We start from the raw sequence: 23,929 nt of genomic DNA, 5'->3' as shown, positions 1-23,929 counted from the left end.
GAGTGGGAACGCCACGGTGTTCTCGTCTGCACAGGGGCAGCCGTGTCGTAGCTCAGCAGAGGATAGGAAGAGTGGAGGAAGAAGGAAAACAGAATCACCTGCCAGAGGGGGACGGTGGAGGAGAGAAGCTGCTGCTACTCTCCCTGTTCTCTGTGGCTGATCGACCGCTCAGCTGCCTGTGCTGCTGCTGGTGCCCTCAGGATTACTGTTATGACTGCTGCTGGGAAATGGTTCTGCTTTTGATCTGCTCCCACTCTGTGTGCCTCACAGCTGAACTGCAGTAAACAGTGCTGACTCCCAGCTAGAAGGATACAGCATCTCGGACCTCAGCTATAGAGGTCACTTGCTGTGGCTGAGCTTTAGCCAAAAACAGAAGGGTGAATTTTCAGTGACCCCCCTCCATCTCTGTGCGCCAACGTCTGGTCCCCAGCAAGGCACTGGGCCATGAACTGGGGGGGGCCATGAGCCCCGGGTGTATGCTGCTGTTTGTTTTTGGCTTTGTAGGGGGAGCGGTGGTCATCAACTCTGCTGTGCTGGTCTCTCTGTCAGTCCTGCTGCTGGTTCACTACTCTGTCTCTGCTGGTGGCTTACCTGCCCTGCCTTCCTTACCCTCCTTACCCAGACCCAGCAGGTACAATGTGTATTACTGTGCATACGTATGCAAAAGTGTGGTCTTAATTTGTCTTCCCTGCTGTAATATCACCAGTTTGCAACTGTGCAGTCTCAGTGTTGCTGCTGTGTGGGTATGATGTAGTCACAGTATGAGACTGCACACTAAAAGTAGATCAAGAGAAGTAGAAATGGCAGTCACATTTAGACTACATCACCTTAAATATTTCAGTTTTACTCAGCTGTTTGTGGATATTCTGGAATTTAGTAAACCTGTTTTTACCATGGGATTTTTCCTCACCTCCATTAAATGACAGAAGGTCACCATCAGTGCTCTGCATGTGACCTCTCTATCTCATTATGGTGCTGTGTCCATTGTGTTTGTGGCCGGCCTGCCGGCTGTTGTTTTCAACATGGCAGCCATTGTTCCACTCAAACTTTATAGTATTTGTTTTTGTACTGGTCACATAGTCATGCTACTGGCTATTATTGGACTTTCAGTGTTTGAGTTAAGTGGAGATTTGAATATGATCACATTATGAGAGCTGGAGATGGTAACAGATGTTTGCTCTTGCTGATGTGTCTCAGCATCTGTGTGGTCTTTCAGTTTCTTATTACACTCATGATGTGGTGCATGCCCTTCACACAAATGGCTACAAATGGATTTGTGTTGTTGTCTGAGCTAATACAGTAGGTGGGAGGTAATAGAGTTTGAGGCAGCCAACTCTATTTCTAAGTTTGTTACAACACGCTTCTGTGAAATCTTGACTCAGTCTTTCGCTGAGCTGCTGAAAGTGGACAATGTCATTAAAAGTTCAAGCTTCAGGCTTAGTGAAATGGGTATCAAGCAAAATTTTATCGGCCCACTCTGTTGCCTATTCTGCTGTCACTCTTTCTGAGGGAAGCTCTTCAAACCATGGAGACAGAGGTCCATGGCATTCAAACTAATGAGAAAATGTCTAGCCTGGTTTATAGTGTGTGCTATCCCATGCCCTTTATTGCACACCATAAATCTCAACTCAACTGAGCTATAATTTCACTGTGAATAAATAAAATGTAGCATGTGAACATCTTAAACTAATATGGTGAACATGGTCAACATGGCGCCAGCTAAACAAACATTTTGGATGTTTAGCTCAAAAGTAAAGCCTCGGAGTTGCTAGCATGGCTGTTTTCTTTGTATTCTACTTAAGTAAGAGAAACTTGGGACCCTTTTTTTTTTTCCCAAACATTTTCCTTTGAGTCATCCTTCCTTCTGTCTGTCTCCATCTCCAGGAAGGAGCGTCCCATCTCCATGGGCATATTCCAGCTTCCTGGTACTGATGGTATGACTTCTGACCTCCAGAGGGAACCTGTAGACACCCTCACTGAACCATGGAGATTCAACAACCTTAGCCATCCACGGTCCAACACTAGCCTCAAGGTAGCACACACACACACACACACACACAAGTCCTGTTTTAAAGTCTTAAAGTACTTTAAAAGAATGGCTTCTCTTTCTATTAGCAGCACTTTCAAAGTGTAAGTTTCCCACGGATCAGGCGGGTGACATCACTCCTAGTTCACTTCCGAGGTTGTGGAAACAAAATGCACATCCTCAGTGCCAGCAAACACCCAAGAAAGGGTACATTTCTCTTCAGACAGAAAGGATTGTTTGGTGTGTTCTGAATTTTTAGCAGCTTTTGGGAGAGAGAGAGAGAATGAATATGCATGAAATGGAGTGGATTGTTGCCCAGCAAGCAGGGAAGTGGTACCATTTCGGGGTCTGCTTTTAACCTCAAAGGAGGATGGGAAGAACAGAGTGTCCTCACATTGTTGCTGCTGGAAACCATCATGCAAGCAAGTCTCCATCAGGAGTGTTAACGGCAGCTCTAGTAACAGCAGTACAGGGTCAAATGAACATTGTCAGAATGGGGAAGCAGTTTGACTTTTGTTAACCAGTAGTTTTACCCAGGTTATTAGGTCTGTTGGGAGTAATTTCATAACTGACAACCACGGTGTTTGATCATATTTCATTTCCTTTTGAGGTCCTATAGGCCTTTTCCACTACTACTAAGTGAACTTAGACCCACTGTCCTGTCTTCTGCTTTTATTTGTATCTTGGAGTTACAGGAGGACATTTTGGTCCCCCTTAACATACAGCATGTATGAAGTGTGTCACCTTTTTCAATGATGTTTGTATATCCAGTCCTTCCTGGTTTGTAAAAGTAAAGCAGAACAGACCACTGTTGCCCAGGTTATGGGTGGGTCAGTTTCTGTAGTGGAAAAGTAGCTCTAGAGTGCAATAAGGGTGATGCAGTGCATCCTTCTCACTCAGCTTCTACACACTGAAACAGTTTTACCAGACACCCTCAGTACCGCTGCACAGCAGTGCCTTTGTTTTTTGTCTGACTTGACATTTCCCAGAGATCCCTTCCCTCTCACCGTGGATAGGCATGCGTGCGTGCGTGCGTGCGTGTGGGTGTGGATGTGTTTTTGGCGAGTTAGGGGAGAGAAACTCAGCAGAGGAGGAAGACTCCACCCCGCCTGTCTGCTCAGTGTTACTATAGGAACAGTATGGTGATGCCAGCATGCAGACAAGCAGTGTGAAAGGAAATACTCCCATCAGTGCAGAGGGAGGAGAATAGGTGGACTCAGGAAGGGAATAGGGAATACACTGGTGAAAATGGCAGTAGGGTTAACACTTCGTTCTCTAATATTATCTGATTGGATCAGAGTCTTGCCACCTCCTCTCATCATCTCTTTTCAAGGTGACAGAAGGGTGCATATGGATGTTTTGTTGTTGTCCTGATTGAGTCTTTTCCATCAGCCCCTTGGCTGTTTTATAGGACTGAAGCTGCTGCTGTTATAGGATCAAAACATTACAGTGTTGAAGAGTCAGCATGGCACACAGGCTGCTGAGAGCTGACAAAACCATAGTGTTTGACTGGTACTGTAGTGTGCATGCTAGCTAAGTTGTATTCATTGGTACAGAGGGCCTTGGCCAACCAGTGCAAGCAATAAATACCACTCACTACTTAGTTGGCTTATGGAGTTCAGGTTTTTCCTGTTTTGCTCTATTTTTTGGTTCTATTCACATCAGTTTAATGGAGAAATAACAGTGTTCTTGTTTTGTATCTTATTATAAGAAACAACACAATTAAATCCACTCAGGTTTTTGAGCATTGTTTAAGTGGTTTGACACCATTTTTCCTGTATAATTGATTATAACAAGATTACATCTTATTTGGTTTATTAATATGTAGTTTTTTTTACTAATAATTGCTTCAATTAATAAAATTTAAGAAAGGTCAATGAGCAAGCTCTTTAATGTCCCTCAGTTTGAGGAGCAGTTCTCTCCTGTCAAAGTGGAAGGTGAAAGTTCAGAGGGGAATTTATCCATTCAGGATGCTGATCAAGACCAGGTAGACCTGTCTGTCAAGAAGAAGCTAGAACGCTGGGGTACATCCTAATTCCCTTTTTTGATTCCCCCCCCCACCTTGATCCTTGCTCAACTCGAACCAAGGGAAGTGGAAAGGCCATTCCGCAGCTCCTATTTCTGCTGTGAGGAGCGAAGATACACAAGACCATTCACAGCAGTAGACTTACAAATAAGAGAACCCTTTTAAGTTTCCTGAGTTTGTAAGTTATTTGTTTTCAGATTTGCCATCTAGTTAAAAGTAGTGGATTTGTGTTAACTGTAGGTCTGATTACCTGAAGTACATGAACCACTTCTTTTTCTCTTATTGAGTCTTTAAACAACATACACATTCTGCTTGTCTGGCATCATTTCCATTCAGTCACATGTGAAGCAGTGTCACAAAGAAATATAGTTTGATGTGATGCAATTACATAATTTACATTTGTCAAACATTTGAGCCAATAAGTACTTTCTACTAAAGATATACTGTAATTTTCACCTGAATCAATGAATAATGAATTTACAAACACAAATAAATGCAGCAGCAAATCATTAAATTAAAAAAACATGCTGCTGCCATTAGAACCGGCTCATTCAGCATCTGAGCAGTGAGGAATGTGTACACTTTAATAAATGTGCAGATGTTGGTTGAATGGTTTAAGCATATCCAAATGAAAAAGAACAACACTGTGCAGAGGTGCTAAGTGGGTGTCCTTTTTAGTATTTGAGCAATGTGTATATGGGTAAATTTAAAAACTCCAAACCAATAAAAGTTGCCACTTAACTCTGAAGTCCGACTGAAAGCTCATCCAGCTGAGCTGCCACCATCAGAAGCCAACGCTGCTTCAGAGGAACAGACTTGTTTTCTCTGCCCCTCACATCTTTTCCTTCCTTGTGTCTTCAGCTGGAGCGACTGAGTCGCAAGTGCGGGAAACATGACTGTAGTTAAGAGAATTGGGATGTACCCCAGGTGTCGTTCAGACTAACCTAGTTTTGTGCCTTTTGGTCTGTAGTAGTTGTGGAGCAGATACCAGAATAGTCCACTAACCTTGTAGTGTGACACAGGGCCCAGACTGCATGATGTGCTGTGTTTGTGTAAGCTTAAGCTGCCAACTGTTTGACACATGTAGCATTAACTTCTATTAAATGATCCACATTCATTTAAACAGGAAATATTTCATTTTTTGAGCTTGTATAGTTTTTTGTTTCATTTATTTTTGAAGGGTATGATGAGTTTGATATTTTCTGGCTGGATTACTTGTTTACTTTGCTGTGTCATTTTGTCAGGTGTATGTACAGTATACTTCAACCTGCACATTACCTGGCTGCCTGTGCAACTTGAAATGAGAGAAGTTCATAATATTACCTTATGTGCAACTGACTCTGCTTCCTTCCCCTTCTGTTCCTCAATCTTAAGGATGAACTGGCCAGTGCAAACCACAGAGGCTCCAAATTCAGTACTCCAACCAAACCAAGTGTCTCTAAAGGTGGAGGATCCAAATTCAGCAGTCCCATGTCCTCTCATGGTGACGCCTCTAAATCAAACACCCCCTCTTCTACATACAGTGGTAACCTGCAGTCCAGCACACCTCTGTCTCCTCACAATGGAGCATTCACTGGTATGAGCCCTGTGTCCAGTCTGGGAGGAGCGTCCGGTGTCATAAAGTCTGTGGACACAGCCCTACAGAAACGGGAAGCTTCAGACGGGCTCAACAACAACCTGGACTGGACCGGTGGGAAACCAGAGAGCAGTAAGAACATCGCAGCATCTGCTTCTACACCTCTCAGAGATAAAGGTCAGTGCTGCAGATACAACAACCTTGTTTATCATGTTAACAACTCTGTATTTATTAAATTTATATCTCTGCTGGTTGTACTAGATGGAGCAGACAGCCTGGGGAAGTCAGAGGTGCAGGCCATCATAGAGTCCACTCCTGAACTGGACATGGACTTGGATGGCTGCAGAGGAACAAGGTGCAAGACTGGGGATTAGATCTCAGCATTAGGGAAATGTTAAAGGATAAGACTGGTGTTACATATTGGATTTTGGTTGTTCTTAGGTCTATCTTCTATGTTTTACCTGTTGGTTGTGTCATGGTCCTTTTTATTGTTGTTGCTGTAGTCTGGATTCTGTGTATTATGATTATGCGGAGTCCAAGTTTAATTTTCCTATTGGAACAAACACCTTGACTCCTTGGAGAGGTCAGAAAAATTGAAATTTGAAAATTAATGGTGACTGTGCAAACTCCATTTGCTGATGAAGATGTAGTAAGATCAATTAAATGCTCCAGAAAAGTCACTTGTGGACATGTGGTGAGATTGTTTTGTCATTTGGTGTTTCCAAGGTAAAGAATGCACAGTCCATCTCAATAGGTTGTTCATAATTAGCTTTACTTAAGCAGGACACTGTATATTTAAAACACAGTTGGTGTGCTAGTAAGAAGCAAAATAAAGTGCAGTGGCCATGTTTATCCTAATGATGTAACATGTCAGCCAGTAAAACAGTGTGCTCATTTATGTTTCGGACAACACTGGAGCTATGACACAGAGAAATAAGACATATCAAGCCAATCTCATCAACAGGAACAGTTCATGGTCAGCTTTTTACGGGATTTATTAACAATGAGGAAAACAGATGGCTGCCAGTTGTATCTTTAAGATGGTCTTATCTAATTCACATTTTAACCTGCATTTTTTTGTATGTTCTTCATCTTACTCATCATTTCCCTCTCTTCTCCCTCCTTCCAGCACTCCCACTAAAGGTGGCATAGAGAATCTGGCGTTTGACCGTAACACAGACTCTCTGTTTGAGGAGCTGTCATCTGCAGGAAATGACCTGATAGGAGATGTGGACGAAGGAGCCGACCTGCTAGGTAAAATGTTTGACTCTATCACGACTCTTTACTTGTTCACAGTTTATACTTTTACACACAATTGTACTGCCCTCTTGTATTTTCTGAAATGTCTTTTCTTTGGCTATTGGGCCTCGTCATCCTTACAGATGAGTTTTCTGGTGTGTATCAATCAAATCCCCCCCCAACTCTTTGTTCACTTCGTTTGTGTCCCTCATGGATGTACAGAATAGATTAGAGTGGTGCTACTGTGTTGCTGTAGACTAGAGAAATTCATTTAACAGACTCTTAAACCTCTTTCTGATTTACATCATCTCAGCCTACAACTTTTGTGGTAAGAATGGGAGAACAGTATATTATAGTGTACGACGGATGCTCATTGATGGAACTGTTTTTTCAGTATGTTTTTTGTATGTTGGCATGCATGAAAAGATTAAACATTTATATTTTGGATGATTTTTCAGGTATGGGTCGGGAGGTTGAGCATCTTATTCATGAGAATGCCCAGCTGCTGGACACCAAGTTAGTACAGTACTCAGTGCAGCTACAGAACTGATGACTATTTTCTTCATCACTGCTCCACATATATAGGTTAAGAGCCATAAATGGCAACATAAATCTGTTTGCAGTGTCTACCAGTGGAACTGAAAATGCCTCTTTGGAGTTCTGCTAGTTTCCTCATTTGACTGAAAAATGAGTCTTCAATCCTGTTCCATTTTGGGCCGACAGGACACTGCTGCCACCTTCTGTTTAATGTTGGTATCACTTGGGAATGTACAGTATGCTTACATGTATGTTTCTTTTCAGAAATGCTCTGAATGTGGTGAAAAATGACCTGATAGCATGTGTGGATGAACTGTCATGTGAGAAGGAGGTTCTGCAGGGAGAGCTGGATATTGTCACTCAGGCCAAGAACAAACTGGAGGAGAAGAACAAAGAATTAGAAGAAGAACTTAAGAAGTGAGTTGAGCTTCAGGACACAGCTGTCCACATCTGCAAACCAGTCTACAAACTGTACTTGAATATAGGCTTCATAAGGTAGACAAGAGTGGCATCGGAGTGCATTGTTTTATTTATATTTAGTTCTGTGAATGTATTTGCCTCTTAAAGGGATAGTAGTGGATTGGTTGTTGTTTTGTGGTGATTTTTTAAATTGTTTTTATTGTTTTTTGTTGTTCGGAGTGTGGACCTTGAATCTGCAATAAAGTTTCTATCTATCTATTTGAAATGGTATGTTTGGTGTTTAAGCTTATGGCAGAGCAGAACATATCTGTGCACGTTTCCCAATGTTGGGCCATGTGACAATTTAAACTAAATAAAATAAAGGAAATGTGTCACTGATTTGGGTTTTTGTGCTTTGAACATATAAAGACTTAAAATATGTGTATTCTCTTCTAGGATTCGAGCAGAACTGGAGGAAGCCAAACAGAAGGCAAGGAATGACAATGAGGATGACGTGAGTCCTTGATACTTTTGTGTCTGCCTATTCATGAGCATGTGTCATGCACAGTATAATCTGTGTATATATATTAAATATTGCTTCAGTGGTCTCATGTTGGTGGTGGTGTTGCAGAGTGATGTACCTACAGCCCAGAGGAAGCGCTTCACCAGGGTGGAGATGGCACGAGTCCTGATGGAGAGGAACCAGTACAAAGAGAGGCTGATGGAGCTGCAGGAGGCTGTCAGATGGACGGAGATGATCCGGTAAGACAGGAGCAACAGAGGAAAGCATGAGCTGGTATCAAAGAGGGCTGAAGTAATGGAGGAAGTGTCTTATTATTTCTTCTGACCAGTTGTCATTTACATTGCAATTTCCAAACTACAGGCCTTCATCATGTAGTCCACATAGATATAATCACATTATTTTCATATAAACACAACATTCAAATGGCATAAAATAACAGCTGTATACTATAAGCTTATAAAATACAAGGCCATGCACTGGCTCAGTCTAACTAGAGATTTCATGTAGAGACAGAGGGACTAAAAGTGATGTATTGTTCTTTCAGGGCTTCAAAGGAGAACCCAGCGTTCCCAGAGAAGAAGAGATCCAGCCTCTGGCAGTTGTAAGCTCCTCTTCTTCTGAGCTCAAAAATATCAACCACAGTGCGACTGCTGTGTTATTTATGTTTCCTCTTGTTTTCCTTTTATATTCCATGTTGTGTGGTTGTTTTCTCCAGGATGTAGGTAAATCTTTGACGTGTGAATATTGTCTGTTTTTACTGACTTCTGATGTTCTCGCCTCACCAACAAACTTTTAACAGAGGAGAGCCAGCCTGAGCTCTAAAGGTAGTCTAGTTATTTGGTAAGTATTATAGAGGGGTTTGAACGTTCAAGCTTGACAGAAGCTTTTAGGATAACTGAAGTTGGAGCAGTGCACTCGTTTGCTCGTTGTAAAAAAATAAAAAAAAAGTGTGTTATCTGATCTAGGCTCTCCTTTGTTGAGTTTCATAAGGCATGGTTTTGTTTTGAAGAAGGACATTATTTGCAGCAGGTGCTTGGCAGTGGGATCGAGACAGCTGAGTGTGTTTATGAGAAAGAAAACGTGCCGAATCTACCATCTCTTCTGCTGTGTTTCTGTGTGTCTGATGTCGTGATGTCTGTGTGCAGGAGGTGTGTTGGGAGGCCTTCTATGGAGATGGGAGGGAAGGCAGGAAGATGGGGAGAAATTGTTTCCAAATTTATATTTAAGAGAATGAAGTTTCTTATGAGTCACAGATCTGCAGTATCTACTGTCAAAGTAGTTAACGGAATAATGCAAAATATTTATTACTATATGTGAAGATGTCAGACGTTGTAACAGAGCTTTCGCTGTAGAGTTAGAGACGGTGGAGAGTGTGGTTTTTTTTGGCCAGGCTTGTTTTGCTCTGAGAATTTGCTGACTCATACCTGAGTCAGCACACAACATTAACCCTGCACTCCCTGCTCTCCAGCATTCTGAGTAATTGGCTGCTCTCATGCTTTGCTGTTTGGGAGACAATTAACAGGTTAATGGGAATATTAGTCTGATAGTATATGAAAGCTGGCATGGTGTGTTGGCATGGGAAGGGAACCTTTTTACCCTTAAATCTTGAACCCTGCTACTGCCTCTGCTTGTGTCCACCCCCCTACATGTTTATCTGTCTGTCTTCCCCCACCATTTCCTTCTCACTTCCCCATCCTCACACCCCCCAGTTTCAGCCGATTGTTCAGCCCATCGGGTGGTGCGGCCAGGAAGCTGGCCGAGGAGGCTCCCGTGAACGTGAAGTACAACGCACCCACATCTCACATTCAGCCGTCTGTCAAGAAGAGGAGCAGCACCCTGCAGCAGCTGCCCAGCAACAAGAGCAAAGCCTTTGATTTCCTCAATGAGGAGTAAGCCAGCCTGGGGAAATGATGTGATGAAAGCATGTGATAGTGCTGCCTGGTTGGTACTGTGGTTCTGTTTTGGTGCAGTGACTCAAAAGCAAAGGTCAGGAATACTTCAAAAAAGAATTCACAGCTCATCAGTTCTCTAAGACAAGACTAAGACTTCATAAAAAGCGTGTGGAATTTAATTTAATTTTAAATTCTTAATGGTTTGTTTCACTAAAGCCTGCTGAAATGTTTAGTGAACAAGTGCTCGCTGCAAAACCATGTTAGGAAAGCAACCCCCTGTTCTGTAAGCTATAAGAAATGTATAGCATAGCTGATATTTATGCATAATCACTGGTAACCAAGGCAAAAAATATGCACATCAGCACATGTATGGGGGTTTTCCTAGATACATTAGAAAGGGAGTTAGCAGAACTGTGTAGAGCTTGTGTCCTACTCAGTGTATTTTAGTAGTTATTCAGTGAAACCTAGTGACCACACAGTAACTATCATCACACACAATGCCTCTATCCCATTACTGTCTTGTCTGTTCCTGATTTTATATGGCACCATAGATAAGGTTTGTCCCATCTGAATGAATAATCAAGTCAGCATTATTTTTAGAACAGTTCATTTATAACAGATCTCTGTGCCAACAAGCTGCTGTTGCATCCAACAGAGTGGCAGCTGATAACATGGTGTCCAGGCGAGAACAGAAGAGGGCACAGTACCAACAGGTCAAAGCCCACGTCCAGAAGGAGGACAGCAGAGTGCAGGCTTATGGTTGGAGCCTGCCCAAGAAGTCCAAAGTAAGGAGAGAGTCAACTTTGGTAAAAGCACCTTCATTACTGTCATGTAAGCTAAAAGAGAAATGAGATGTGCTGTAATACAGTGGTGCTGTGCTTGGACTTTGCAGGCCACTGGTGGTCAGACGGAAAGTAAGGTGAAGAATCTACCTGTTCCTGTCTTCCTCAGACCACTGGATGAAAAAGATCCTTCTATGAAGGTCATTTCACCAGATTTATATTTGATCGTCTACACTAAATGCACATAGTTTTAAATTGCAGGATTTTTAAAAAATGGACTTAATCATTGCTTGTGCTTATGTTTGTCTTAGCTGTGAATGTTTTGCATATCTGTTGATAGCTTCCATGTAAGGATGCACTGTTATAGCTTGTTATGTTATTGATATGTCGTGGTATTTGACTGGTGTTACTGTGTGTCTCTGCTACAGCTGTGGTGTGCTGCCGGTGTGAACCTCTCTGGAGGTAAAACCAGAGATGGAGGCTTGATTGTAGGAGCCAGTGTGTTTTACAGTGATATGCCTGGACCAAAGAGCCCTAAAAAGAAAATAGGATCTCAGAGCAGCCTGGACAAACTGGATCAAGAACTCAAGGTATACGCACGTAGGTTTAGGTTTTACTGGTGGTGTCAGTGAACACACAGCATAGTGATGTACATAAATCCACTGTAGCAGAATACTGAGTTTGTGTCAAAAGTACACATTCACACAGAATTCTGTCATGTTTGTTATCACAGGAGCAGCAGAAGGAGCTGCGGCAGCAGGATGAGTTATCATCGCTGGTGTGGATCTGTACCAGCAGCCAGTCCACCACCAGAGCGGTTGTCATTGATGCCAACCAGCCTGGAAACATCCTGGAAAGCTTCTTTGTTTGCAACTCTCTTGTCCTCTGCATCACTAGCGTACCAGGTCAGTGGACAGATATGTCCATCTGGGAGGGGGTGGTCAAATCCAAAAAGAGGAACTAAAGCATTTATGAGCAACAGCATGCTTTCTGTAATTATTTGCTTACATTCTTGTTTCTGTTTAGGTGCAAGAGAGACAGACTACCCAGCTGGTGAAGAAGTACCTCCAACATCTGAGACAGAACCAGCAGGAGACGGCAGCTCACCATCAACCTGTAGCAGCTCAGCAGGTGGCAATGGCGTGTTTAGAGGCATCACTGTTGTGGGCTGTGCAGCTGAAGGAACAGCAGCCGTTCCTCAGACAGCAGACAGTCCACGAAAAGATGGAGAAACTGGTAAGATCTTAGCACTTACAGTAACAAAATGAACTGTAGATATGATACACACAAGTTGGCATTTGCTGAGATTCTCTTCTCTACAGGATCCAGACCAGCAGACGAAGCCACCGAGGCAACCGAGGCCAGTGTAGGGCTCGCTGACCAACGAGAAACCCTGATTGGAGCCTACACTGAGCACGTCTTCACTGATCCGCTGGGAGTTCAGCAAACGACGGAGCCTCCAGCCAGCTATTCTCAGAGGTATCATCAGGAGCCTCATTACCCAGCACAGTGTTGTTAACAAGTCACTCTGTCCGTTTTACCAGCACAGCCATAAACATCCACTGAGTAACAACATCACATCATTGTAAAACCAGCTACTGCTCCTGAAGCACATGGAAATGTTTGTGTAAAATTGTTATTGCAGTGCGCTAAAGCTAAAAGTCAAGCTCCCTTGCTGCACTGTTGGATGGCTGTGTGTGGGTTTGTCCCTGACAGAATCAGCTATAACGCTACATCAGGCACATAAGCAGTAAAAACAGTGAAGGTGATAATGTTCCATTTTTGTTGAAACTCTTTCAGAGAGGTGTCGATTCAACTGCATAGGGACTTTGGAAGATGGAGGCTGTGCTGCTGTTGAGTGGCATTTTACAGCTGTATTTCTATTATTTTGTCCACCCATTTATATCACTGACTCCTGGCTAAATGGTAGAAGTGCCTGTGTACAATGCAGGGGACTCTGTGTCGGACTGAGCGTGCACAAAGTCTATTGAATGTTGTGTTTCCTCACCAGGGAGAGTGATCTCTTGAAGGACGGGGTGAGTTCAAGCCCCAGTGCTGAGGAGCAGGACCTGATGAGAGAAGAGGCTCAGAAGATGAGCAGTGTTCTGCCCACAATGTGGCTGGGAGCACAGAACGGATGGTGAGGTTTCAGTTGTGTTTGTTAGTCCAACCAACGTGTGTGTGGCCAGAAGTCAAGAAATGCAATGTTTCTGGTTCCAGTGTGTACGTACACTCCTCTGTGGCTCAGTGGAAGAAGTGCCTCCATTCGATAAAACTGAAGGACTCTGTGCTCGGCATCGTGTAAGTACATTCAGATAAATTACAGCTGTAGCTTTCACACATAGGCCAGTATTTGTCAGCCTCTCATTTCAGTTCTATTGCTACTAAAGTGTAACAGCTGGTTTAGAAAACCTTTGTCCTCACAGGCACGTGAAAGGGCGTGTACTGGTTGGTCTTTCTGATGGCACTTTAGCCATTTTCCACAGAGGAGCAGGTGAGCTTTAAACATCCAACCATAATATGGAAAAGTAATATCCAGCTAATGTGGGATTCATCGACAAATAAAATCCCTTATTTTGACTTCCCTTGTTTTCATCAGATGGACAGTGGGACCTGACCAACTACCATCTGTTGGACCTGGGGAGACCACCCCACTCCATCCGCTGCATGACTGTAGTGCATGACAAGGTGTGGTGTGGCTACAGGAACAAGATCTATGTGGTGCAGCCCAAAGCTATGAAGATAGAGGGAATAAATTATTAAAGGTGACGAAAATATATAGTATATATAGTAAGATGTATTTGTAATTAGTGTGACTGAGTAGTAGTGAGTGCATTCAGTGTAGTTCTGCTGAATCGTTTAAATTTCACCTGAAGATGGATTTTTCAAGTTTCTTGTACTCCTCATGTCTCTCTGCATGTGTTTCTCCCTCTGCAGAAGTCATTTGATGCCCACCCTCGTAAAGACAGTCAGGTGCGTCAGCTGGCCTGGGATGGTGACGGTATCTGGGTGTCCATCAGGCTGGACTCCACTCTCAGGCTGTTCCACGCACACACCTTCCAGCATCTCCAGGACGTCGACATCGAGCCCTACGTCAGCAAGATGCTGGGTCAGTTCACTCTGTCTGGTGCCGATTCTTCTGCAAAAACCTAACTTCCATGAAAAACAAATAACACTAGTTGGAGTTTGTCTTATTCAGGTTTGCTTTTTAATCATATCTCTCAGGTACGGGCAGACTGGGTTTCTCGTTTGTGAGGATCACAGCTCTGATGGTGTCATGTAATCGTCTGTGGATCGGCACTGGAAATGGAGTCATCATCTCCATTCCTCTAACAGAGAGTGAGCATAGAACTAGATGGATGTGTAGTTTTAGGGGATACATTTCACCCATTAATACTGCACAGATCTCTCATTGCTGACTATATATCTGAAGTTCCTTATTAAATTTCTACACATTTTGTAGAACTTCATATGCATGTTTGCACAAACTGTGATTTACTGTATGTTTGTACCCATACCGACCATAAGAAACTTCTGCTCAGTGTTAATACAGGACATAGTTTTAGTTTTATGAAGAGCATTACCCATGACAAGTGTACATGTATCTTGTGTATATTTCATGGTCTTCGAGATGGAAAACATAAAGCATGGATTTTGGTTCCTCTCATTCTTCCATTAGCAGCCAACAAGGTAACCAAGGCAGTGGGTAACCATCCACGAAGCGTAGTTCATGTCTACGGTGATAACAGTGGAGACAAAGTGACAGCGGGGACATTCGTTCCATACTGCTCCATGGCTCATGCTCAGCTCTGTTTCCATGGCCACCGGGATGCTGTCAAGTTCTTCACTGCTGTCCCAGGTAAACAAACCTGGATGTATGCTCTTATGTTTTTATATACACTCAGTTGGCAGTTTATTAGGTACCCCAGGCTAAAACTAAGTCAGTTCTGTGGTGTTAATTCTCAATTTGTGTGTGGATTCATCTGTAGGATCATTTTGTAAAATAGAGTTTGTGCTGCTGTTGAACCTCACTGCATTATACAGTACAGAGCTGTTTCCGTTATGTCTTGTTAAAAGTGGATGCACAACAGCCTAGAGCTTTTTGACACCTGAAGGGCTCTGGACCACTGAATGTTATTTTTCCATAAAAAAGTTTTTAAAAGTGCTTCTTGTATGTGCTTTGTATGTAATGCTTAATATAATATGTAAGAGCAAATGAGATTCAGCCTGTGATGTGTGTACAAAATGTCAGTTTGTGGTCCTGCTTACAAATACAGTTTACTGAGAAGAGAGTCGCTGTACATAGTCAACAGAAAAGCACAGCCTGGACTTGGGTAGAGTTTTATTTACAGTTTAGCTCTTTGTGCTCTCAGGTCATGCAGTTCCATCTGCGTCCTGTGGAGCGGAGGCAGCAGGCGACAGAGCGACAGATGTCTCAGTTCAGGAAGGAACCAAGTCTGTGTTGGTGATGAGTGGAGGAGAAGGCTACATTGACTTTAGGATGGGTGAGTTTGCTACATGAAATGGATTTTTAAAAAGTCTTTGTAATAGCTGTGGTAAATCTAGATCAAGACATCTTTGTTTGCACCTTCAGGCGATGAACAGGGGGAGGAGGGTGAGGACCCCCCCATGAAGCTGCAACCCTTCCTGGCTAAAGCCGAGCGCAGTCACCTCATCGTCTGGCAGGTCCTGGTCAAAGAGGACTGACCTCTGACCTCCAAGGCCTGATTTGCCTTTTCTCTTAAATCCGCTGCTGTGGAGGAGGAGTTCAGGCAAACCACTACCTCTGCAGCCACAAGTTTAATCAGCACTTTTTCTCCTCAGACCTGAACAGTACTTTGAGAGCTCTCTCTGTGGTTAACTGGACTGGAGCAGTGCAAGCAGATTCACACAACCTGCATATTAATGTTTCATTACTTGTTTTCTTATATCCTTTTTTATTTTGTGGAAGTGAATTTCAATTTGTTATAATGGAACACACTCAGTCCTTTGTTATATTTGGTCAGCAAATGTACTCTGTTTTCCTCCCGACATTTCCAGCTTCCCTCCACTCAGTCCAGTTACCATTCAAGACAAGAACTAATCACCCAAGAGCTCCTTTGCTGCCTATAATAGTGTAACACTGGGGAAATCGGTGTTGGAGCCAGCCATGTGGGATTCATGATGAATTTCAGATCATGTTTTTGTTTTTTATCCTATGAGGTTTGACTTTTGGTTGTATGCAAGACAAGAAGTGTAATCAATCACCAGTTGCCTCTTTAAAGTCAAATGCAATACACATTCATCTGGTTGGTCTGCGCAAAGGATGGACCTGTGTTTATCCAAATATTTAAGCTGTAATAGAAGTAACTCCAGTTTGTGCCTTTCACATATTACCATTACATTTAAGTCACAGAGCTAAGTATCGATTTTCCAAAAAATAAATATCTAAACTCAGAAGGTCCTTTAAACGAACTGGGTGAGACATACGCCAGCAGTTCAACCATACATCAGCTTTTTAATTTGTTCCTATGTTGTGAGCCCTGATCATTGACTGTGTGTACGATGGACGGGCTGAACCTGGTGGCTGGTTGCACTATAGGTCATTAGTGATTGTTAGTCCATGTTAGTGGATGAGACATGAACTGAATGTACAAATCAAAATTTTTCCCAGAGGTCACTTCTGTGGTTTCTGGTAGATATTATCACACTGATATGTGGAAGGTGGCTATTTTTCTGGTAAGATTGTTTTTAATAAGTTAATTGATGATAAAAAAAGAAGAGGTTATTTCTGTTGTTTTGATTGGTGGTCTGATATGCTGTTACTCCACTGCTGCTGCTCAGCATCTGGTTGCAAAAAGAGCAAGATGGCAGCAGCTGTATTCATGATATTTAGCCTTCACTTTTGCATAGTGGAGGGAAGTTGTGAGGTGTCATCCGTCCTATATACAGTCAGTGGTCATGATCCAATCATAGATGATAGCTGTAAATAATACAGCTCTTTGCTCAATTTGCATGACACCAAAATAGAATATTTTTTTAACCCATGGAAATTTGTACATGTATTGATGTTTCCAATATGCTGCAGTTCCTTACAAAATAATGAGCTAGCACATTATTTCATTTCTGGCTATTTAAATAGGAAATATAGTCGCAACGTGATGAAACCAGTTACAAATCTTTTTTCATAATGCAATACATTTTAATATTTACTCATCCAGAAGGCTAGAAAAGTCTTTGAGGATACTGGGAATATCCCCAGAACTACTCTAACTGTTGAAACATATTCAGGATGGGTTTGAGTAAATCTGATGATCCTCTGACTCTAGTGCCACCATTAGCTCAGATTAAGTATCCAGCACTGATGTTACCAACAGCCTCAGCTGTACTTTGTATTTAGTGCTAATTGGCACATGCTAGCATGCTAACACTAAGATGTAAACATTACACCTGCTACACATCACTGAGTAATTATTCTTCAGAAATGTGGATGCTCGACTCTGTGGCTTTAATGTACATTAGAAGTACAAACTGGGGCTGTATGACTAACAAACAAAACCCTAGTTATGTATCTGCCTTTGATCCCTCCTTTAAGCCTGATTTAGTTGCAGTGCTGACAGATTCTTATACCATTTCATCATATACCATTGCAACTTGTATCTAAACCAGTACTACATGAGGTTCAGTGCTCTGCCCTCAGTCTCCCACCAGCTCCAGCTAATGTAGACTTTAAAATATGCCTTAGCTATTAAGGTTTGAAAGGACTGTGTTACAGGCTTTTCAGGTATGACATAGTATTTATTTCTTTTTCAGATAATGTTGTTTGCTACCAAAGGTTAAAGAAGTAAACGTTGATAGTTCAGCTATATGCTGAAACATTGCATCTCATCTAAGGTGGTGGCTTTCAGCCTCCATGTAGATAACATGCAAGGTTTTGTAACAGAAATCCTGGTGTATAGATAGGATATATTTTTAGATGTTCATATTTGAGAACTGAAATATTTTCACAGCGTGAGAAAAGAGAATGTGCTAGACCTGTTAAGCAGCCACACTGGGAATCAAATACCCCACCCCACCAATCCTTATCTTGACATTTAGAGGTCAAAACTGGAACGTTTTTGTTTTTGTTTTTGCGGTGGTGCTCCGCTCTCTGTGCATAAGGCAGTGTTTCTCAGAGGCAGCCCAGTCTAATAGGAAAGGAGCAATTCCAGAATTATTTTTTTTTAAAGACTGTCCCCTCTCTGGCTGTGTTCATGGCCACTGTGTACCAGCACACTGCACTGGTACGTTCATTGTTTTGTCCTCTTTGTACTGAACAGTATCAGATGAGGCATTTCTTCATCATGCGAGTGTGTATGTGTGCATCTTCTCTCCAAGAGAGGAGAGAAATGTTATTGCAGTTTAGCCGATTCAGTATTTATTTACAGTGATTGAGCCTTTGCAATTCAGAATGTATCTTTATACACTGAACATGAATATATATGATTATGTATGTATGAAATATGAGAATGGCTTGGACTTATTCTTGTGACAATGATACATTTGTTTTGTAGGGAGGGAATTTACTCAGCTATGCACAATATCACTGAGGAGAGCAGTGAGTGGAGTTTGCTCCAGGCCTAACTCTTTTTTTGTTGTTGTTGAAAGTAGAGACCCTGCAGTCTGTTCAGACACTGACACAATCAGTTTTGGCCTCCGGAGCAGAAAGAAGTCGAACTGAACTGTAAGCAGTGTATCATGTAAGTTCATCCCATCACAGCATGACAGAGGCTTCTTTCTCCAAGTTTCGCTGCCCTCCGCAGGTCTGTCACCGCTCTCATCTGCATATGTTTGTCATCAACTTGGCAGGGATTCCTTCTGTTCCAAGTCTGCAGTACACACACCATCTTGTACTTCAACAGCATCTCTAGCCTTACTTATTGTTAACAATAAATTAAAGAAACCTTGGTCGAATTATGTTTGTTTGTCATACTTTTGGGTTGCATGATGGAGCTGGGTCTATGTAGTGATACAGATGAGTGACAAAGGAAAAGCCTGAACCTGGTGTTGCCTGGTGTAGTGGTAAAACTCTGTTATATGTAGCAGGTTGTAAACATACTCATTCTTTGCCAGGTCATCTCAGAGAGCCTACATGCTTTTCTTTGCCAACACTAGATGGTGTGCCTGAGCTGCAATATAATACTGTTTCCTCATGACTTTATTAGGACAGAAGCACCCCTCCCCCATCTGTGATTGGTCCATCTTTGTTCTATTCAAGGCCTTGATTTCAGCTTCTTGAATTAGGCTGAACTGATGATTAGCAAGCTGAGAGACAGATAGAGAGGCTTTAATCACTTCCCAAGCTCTTAGGAGAATGTCTGGCTCTCTGAATCACAGTAATGGTAGCAAAGTAGGAAGTTAAGAGATATACAGTGTGCCTGGTGGCTTTGGTTCACATTTGCATACCCTTGCTCTCAGTTGAAAACCCTGTATCTTTTAAGTGTTTTTCAGGAGATGACCTAGCATTCTGAAGTTTAACATGGTTTTGGTAAGTTTTTTTTTTATTATTAACCCAAAGAGAGCAGATAATTCTTTTCAACCTGTAGCTACATCTTTAACTGCATACAAAACCATGGAAATCGCCACATTTGGATGTAGGAAGTTGCAGAATGTCAACCTTTATTTTGAAAGAGTATGAACACTGACCCTACACATAATCGCGGTTATGAAATGTGGGATAACAACAGCAAAGGAAGTGATTAACAGATTTTTTTTTTTTTATGTGGGATAAAAACAGCAAAGGAAGTGATTAAAAGATTTTTTTTTTTTTTTTTTTTTTAGTTTTGAAGTAGCATGAAAAGCAATGTGAGTAAATGTGGAGAGGAAGATGTTTTTACTTAAAGGTCTCAATGCTACACGATTCATCACTGGAAAGACAAGTGCAGATAAATGCACAATTTACAATTTTAAGGAAATGGTAAAACATTTTCTTAGGTTGTGGGAAATTTGATAGTGAAAACCACTAAAGGACTGGGTGATATAAAGGGAATAAAGCATGAAAGGCCAGCTGGAGATGGGGGACAAACAAGCACAGATACAGAGGGCTATAAATATTTAAAGGGAACATGTCTAATGGCTAGAATACAAGAACGCCAGTAGAGTAATGATGTTACACACTGGTGCAGTAGGTGGTGGCATGTCCCCTCCAAGTTGGTTTGTAGCCCTCCATGGCCACTCACTGTATCTGAAAGCACTTGAAAACAAATTATAAGTAGACATAAACTTAAAGCAAGACTAAGTTTTTAAAGGAGATGTAACACAATTATTTGAAGTTCAGTTCATTAGTTTGCCAACTTTGACACATGTTTTTTGGTGTTACAATCTGGTGTTAACAAACTTCAGGTAGATATTTCTGTGTATTACTAATTAGTTTGACTTATTGCTGTTCTTTGCTTGTGTTACTGTTACAAAATCACTGAAATGTTCATCTCTAACATGCTAAACATAGTGTAGCAGTAGTACAAGAAGCCTATGAAAAGGTTGGGAGGTCAACAAAGTGACGGTAATATAAGTTCGCTAACATTAGCTTCTATATGGCATTGCTCATACCAGACCAAGGAAGTCGGTACAAACTGAGGTACGGGGTGTGTTTTATAGCTGAGCAATTCAACATATCACTTCAGGATTATTCTGTTATACAACTGTAAACAGTTCTTAACTGTAACTGCCAAAAATCTCCAGAATAAAATGGCCCATGTTATAAAGTTTAGGGCTGTACTGATAAGAGCACCAAGGTCAGACTTTCAAAATCTTTTTCTCTTAGAACTAAAAACTCCTTTTGATACATGTACAGTTGTGTGAATCGGTCAACCTTGCAAAGATTGTGCACAATTAAGCTGATATTACCGTTTTACCATCTCCTCTGCAGCCATAGATGGTGGCTCCAGTGTCATACAGGGTTTATCCACCAGATCCCATCACAATTTCTTGCTCCTGTTGGAACTGTGGCCCAGGATGCTCCAGGTCAACTGAGCTAAAGCCCTGCAAACAACATGCTGGTAATTGAGGGTTAATGTGAATGTATTTGTGTGGGTTTCTATATTTCACTGAGGGTCACATGGGTGCAACAAGGTAGGTGCTGACGTCGCTGAATGCCACATTTCCGTCACTGCAAGGCAAATGCACAAGGTAGAATCCCTGCTCATAAATACACCCTCTCCCCAAAACAGATTTGCTGTGGTGCATCAGTTCAGCATGAACCATGAGTAAGTCTCAAGCACACACACATACACACCCCTGAGGAGAAATGTTTTCTATGTTGCATGTCACAGCCCTCGTCTGCTCTGTCATCTCAGCTGGCTTGACACAGTCTTCCCCAGTGTAGAATAAACACACAGCTGGAGTCCTGTCTGATTCACTCACACTATCTATTTCTGTCCTCATACCATTTCTCATCACTCTGTTCACACTCTGCTCCCCTCGTCTCCTTTGTCAGCCTATGTCTTTCCTGTTTTTTTTTTCTTGTATGACACGAGGACTCCCTTCCTTTGTTAATCATCTCTGTCACCAAAGGGTTTTCTTTTCTTCTCACTCTTGTGTGTGATTCAGAATTTAGCTGACAGTGTATATGAAGCTATCAGGAATCATAAGACTTGATTAACCTTTATTAACTAGATTTTTTCAAAAATAGGTTTTAAGGCACATTGTCCATTCACCCTGACACTTTGATCTGCCTTGTTAAGGCCACACACACACACACACACACACACACACACAAATACTGTGTATTGAATGTTGCATACAAACACACAGACACTAATTATACACGCTCATTATTCATTCAAAAGCCAAGAGCCCAAGGCAAAGACAAAGGACAAAATCTCTTAAGTGCTTTGTGTTTCACTTTTTAAAAACTGCCACCCGTTTTTCCTGCCCTGGCACTTTACAGCATTTCGTTTTGGTTAGGCTTGTAAGTTACGATAAGACTCAAAAAAAGTCTGATGCGCTCTCACATCTAAAGACAAGGTGTCATTAGTCACAGAGTTTTTAGTCATAGACTATGATTTTGCAAAGACTGGGGATCATACAGGGTCACTGTTTACAAGACTGCAGCTAGATTTCTCTTGTGACTACTTTTCATATGCTCCTGTGTTTGGCTCCAGCTGCACTTGTGTGTGCAGTGTTTTGCTTGGAAAAAACAGCCAAAAAGAAAAAGACACTGCAGAATGTGGAGACGACCCTGGTTGTCTGAAAGGGGACAGCGAGATCTGTTTACCTTTTGTCTCTGTTGTGGTACAAACTGGATGACACATCAAACAGACACTCTTCCTCACTCCATAGCAGTCTAGTTTCTCCTCTTTTGTAACGGTCCAACAGAACCGTGCATTCTGAGACACTGGAGTCTCAATCATATTTACTGCTGTTTCTGTGCCCCTAAGCTGCTTCCTGTTTGGTGCTGGAGAGAGCTCACCTATTGGTTGTTTACAATATTCACTTCACTGTCTGCCTGAGCCAAGACTAAAGACTTAAGATAATATCAAGCGTGTTTGATTTTATCAGAATGTCAAGACAAGAAAAAGACTGACTGACTTAAAACAGTTCGGCTCAGCATAAAGCATAAAAACCTGCAAAGATTGCAGGAGCGTTAGCAATTTAAAACATGTTTGCCACTTGTCACTACAAGGTCGGCACTGGAACTAATCATACTGAAATAACCTATGACCTATGGCATTGCATGAATGTAGCTATAAACTAGAAACAGTGACACAACTAACCCGATTCTATCTAAAAGGAACAAAATCATGCTAACAGCAATCCTAAAGGCAACTCAGCAATTAACAGGTTATCTTATTTTAGTTAGTACCAAACCCTAAGTGTAAAAGCATCCCCTTTCCAGACAGATTTAGTTACCTTTGGACAGAGCCAGGTTAACCTGTAGCTGTTATATTCATTATAGAAAATGTGAGGGAGTTTCTTATCTACCACTCGGCAAAAACCAAATAACCACAATAATCTAGTGATATAAAGCAGCCAAACGGGGAAAGAGCAACACATTCTGTAATTTTTTTATTCATAGAAATGAATGATTAACTTGTATTGGCAAGTGTATATTGTATTCTATTTCCCAAGGTCCTAACAGCTGCTGAGCATGGATGTCTAGAGCTATAAATGTTAATATGTTGTCAATAAGTGGATTGTGGTTCGAACGCCCTATAGCTCTTTTCCACAAGATAAGTGGCTGAACTGTCCATGAGAGGGAAAGTTAAAGTGCTAAATAAAAACACAAAGGAAGATGCTGCTGGAGGAAGATGCATACTATAGAAGTACAGAAGACAATCGCACAGTTGTAAAATATTTTGCCAGAAACAAAGTCATTCTATAGATGTGAAGATGTTGTGAAAATCCACATGGAGACAGGGATGATCTTAGTACCAATCCTCACTTCAGATATAGGGCAAGGAGACCAAAATGCGCAACAGTTGTAGTCTTCTTCATGTTCTGGTGTGAGCAGACTACTAAAGCAAGTGCAGCCTGTGTGTGTGTGTGTCAGCAGTCGAGTCTGTCCTCCCTCTGTATTTTCAAAAGCAGCAGAGCCAGAGGGTGAGCTGAGTCACCCTACCCTTTGAAATGCACTGGACTCACTGGGGTCTCACACAGCCTGCATACACACACATCTTTTCAGCCTCTCCCACATTCTGCCCTCACATGGATCCACGCATGGGTGCTCAAACTGCACAATGTGTTAATGTGGTGCTCCTCCGACTTGTCATAACCAGTGTGACCGTCTGTAATCTAATGATGCACCACACCACCATGAAGCCCAAAGTATTACATCTGCCCGGGTCTCTTTGATTAGCAAAAATGAGCCGCTCCCGCTCCTGTAGCTTTCATTTTCAGCCACATTAAACCTTGGTAATCATCCTATTCAGTTTGATCCTCAGGGAGAACTTTTGGCTGCGAGTTATGTAACA

The 23,929-nt window shown here is 42.0% G+C and overlaps 1 protein-coding gene across 9 annotated transcripts in view; it reads left to right on the top strand.

Moving 5' to 3' along the window:
• The window catches only part of spag9b (sperm associated antigen 9b), a 32,008-nt gene extending 13,082 nt beyond the window's left edge, over positions 1-18,926 (top strand). The window contains exons 1-27 of one of the 9 annotated variants that reach the window (XM_020587310.1): positions 13-631; positions 1,885-2,032; positions 3,930-4,013; positions 5,427-5,805; positions 5,890-5,983; positions 6,758-6,882; positions 7,326-7,383; positions 7,669-7,821; positions 8,260-8,317; positions 8,435-8,565; positions 8,871-8,927; positions 10,036-10,215; positions 10,874-11,024; positions 11,111-11,200; positions 11,429-11,590; positions 11,734-11,905; positions 12,027-12,236; positions 12,323-12,479; positions 13,012-13,140; positions 13,221-13,301; positions 13,427-13,494; positions 13,600-13,748; positions 13,938-14,109; positions 14,226-14,339; positions 14,680-14,859; positions 15,374-15,505; positions 15,595-18,926. In XM_020587310.1, coding sequence (XP_020442966.1) covers positions 462-631; positions 1,885-2,032; positions 3,930-4,013; positions 5,427-5,805; positions 5,890-5,983; positions 6,758-6,882; positions 7,326-7,383; positions 7,669-7,821; positions 8,260-8,317; positions 8,435-8,565; positions 8,871-8,927; positions 10,036-10,215; positions 10,874-11,024; positions 11,111-11,200; positions 11,429-11,590; positions 11,734-11,905; positions 12,027-12,236; positions 12,323-12,479; positions 13,012-13,140; positions 13,221-13,301; positions 13,427-13,494; positions 13,600-13,748; positions 13,938-14,109; positions 14,226-14,339; positions 14,680-14,859; positions 15,374-15,505; positions 15,595-15,707 — 3,717 coding nt within the window. In that variant the 5' untranslated portion in view covers positions 13-461 and the 3' untranslated portion in view covers positions 15,708-18,926. Of the gene's footprint in view, positions 1-12; positions 632-1,884; positions 2,033-3,929; positions 4,014-5,426; positions 5,806-5,889; positions 5,984-6,757; positions 6,883-7,325; positions 7,384-7,668; positions 7,822-8,259; positions 8,318-8,434; positions 8,566-8,870; positions 8,928-10,035; positions 10,216-10,873; positions 11,025-11,110; positions 11,201-11,428; positions 11,591-11,733; positions 11,906-12,026; positions 12,237-12,322; positions 12,480-13,011; positions 13,141-13,220; positions 13,302-13,426; positions 13,495-13,599; positions 13,749-13,937; positions 14,110-14,225; positions 14,340-14,679; positions 14,860-15,373; positions 15,506-15,594 lie in introns of those variants that run through there. The other 8 variants (XM_020587307.1, XM_020587312.1, XM_020587308.1 and 5 more) reach the window with 8 other exon arrangements.
• Positions 18,927-23,929: the final 5,003 nt, after the last annotated feature.

Source organism: Monopterus albus, unplaced genomic scaffold (genome assembly GCF_001952655.1).
Source record: "Monopterus albus unplaced genomic scaffold, M_albus_1.0 scaffold452.1, whole genome shotgun sequence".
Taxonomy (NCBI): domain Eukaryota; kingdom Metazoa; phylum Chordata; class Actinopteri; order Synbranchiformes; family Synbranchidae; genus Monopterus; species Monopterus albus.
Note: the sequence above shows the minus strand (reverse complement) of the source record. Positions and strands in the feature narration are given on the sequence as shown.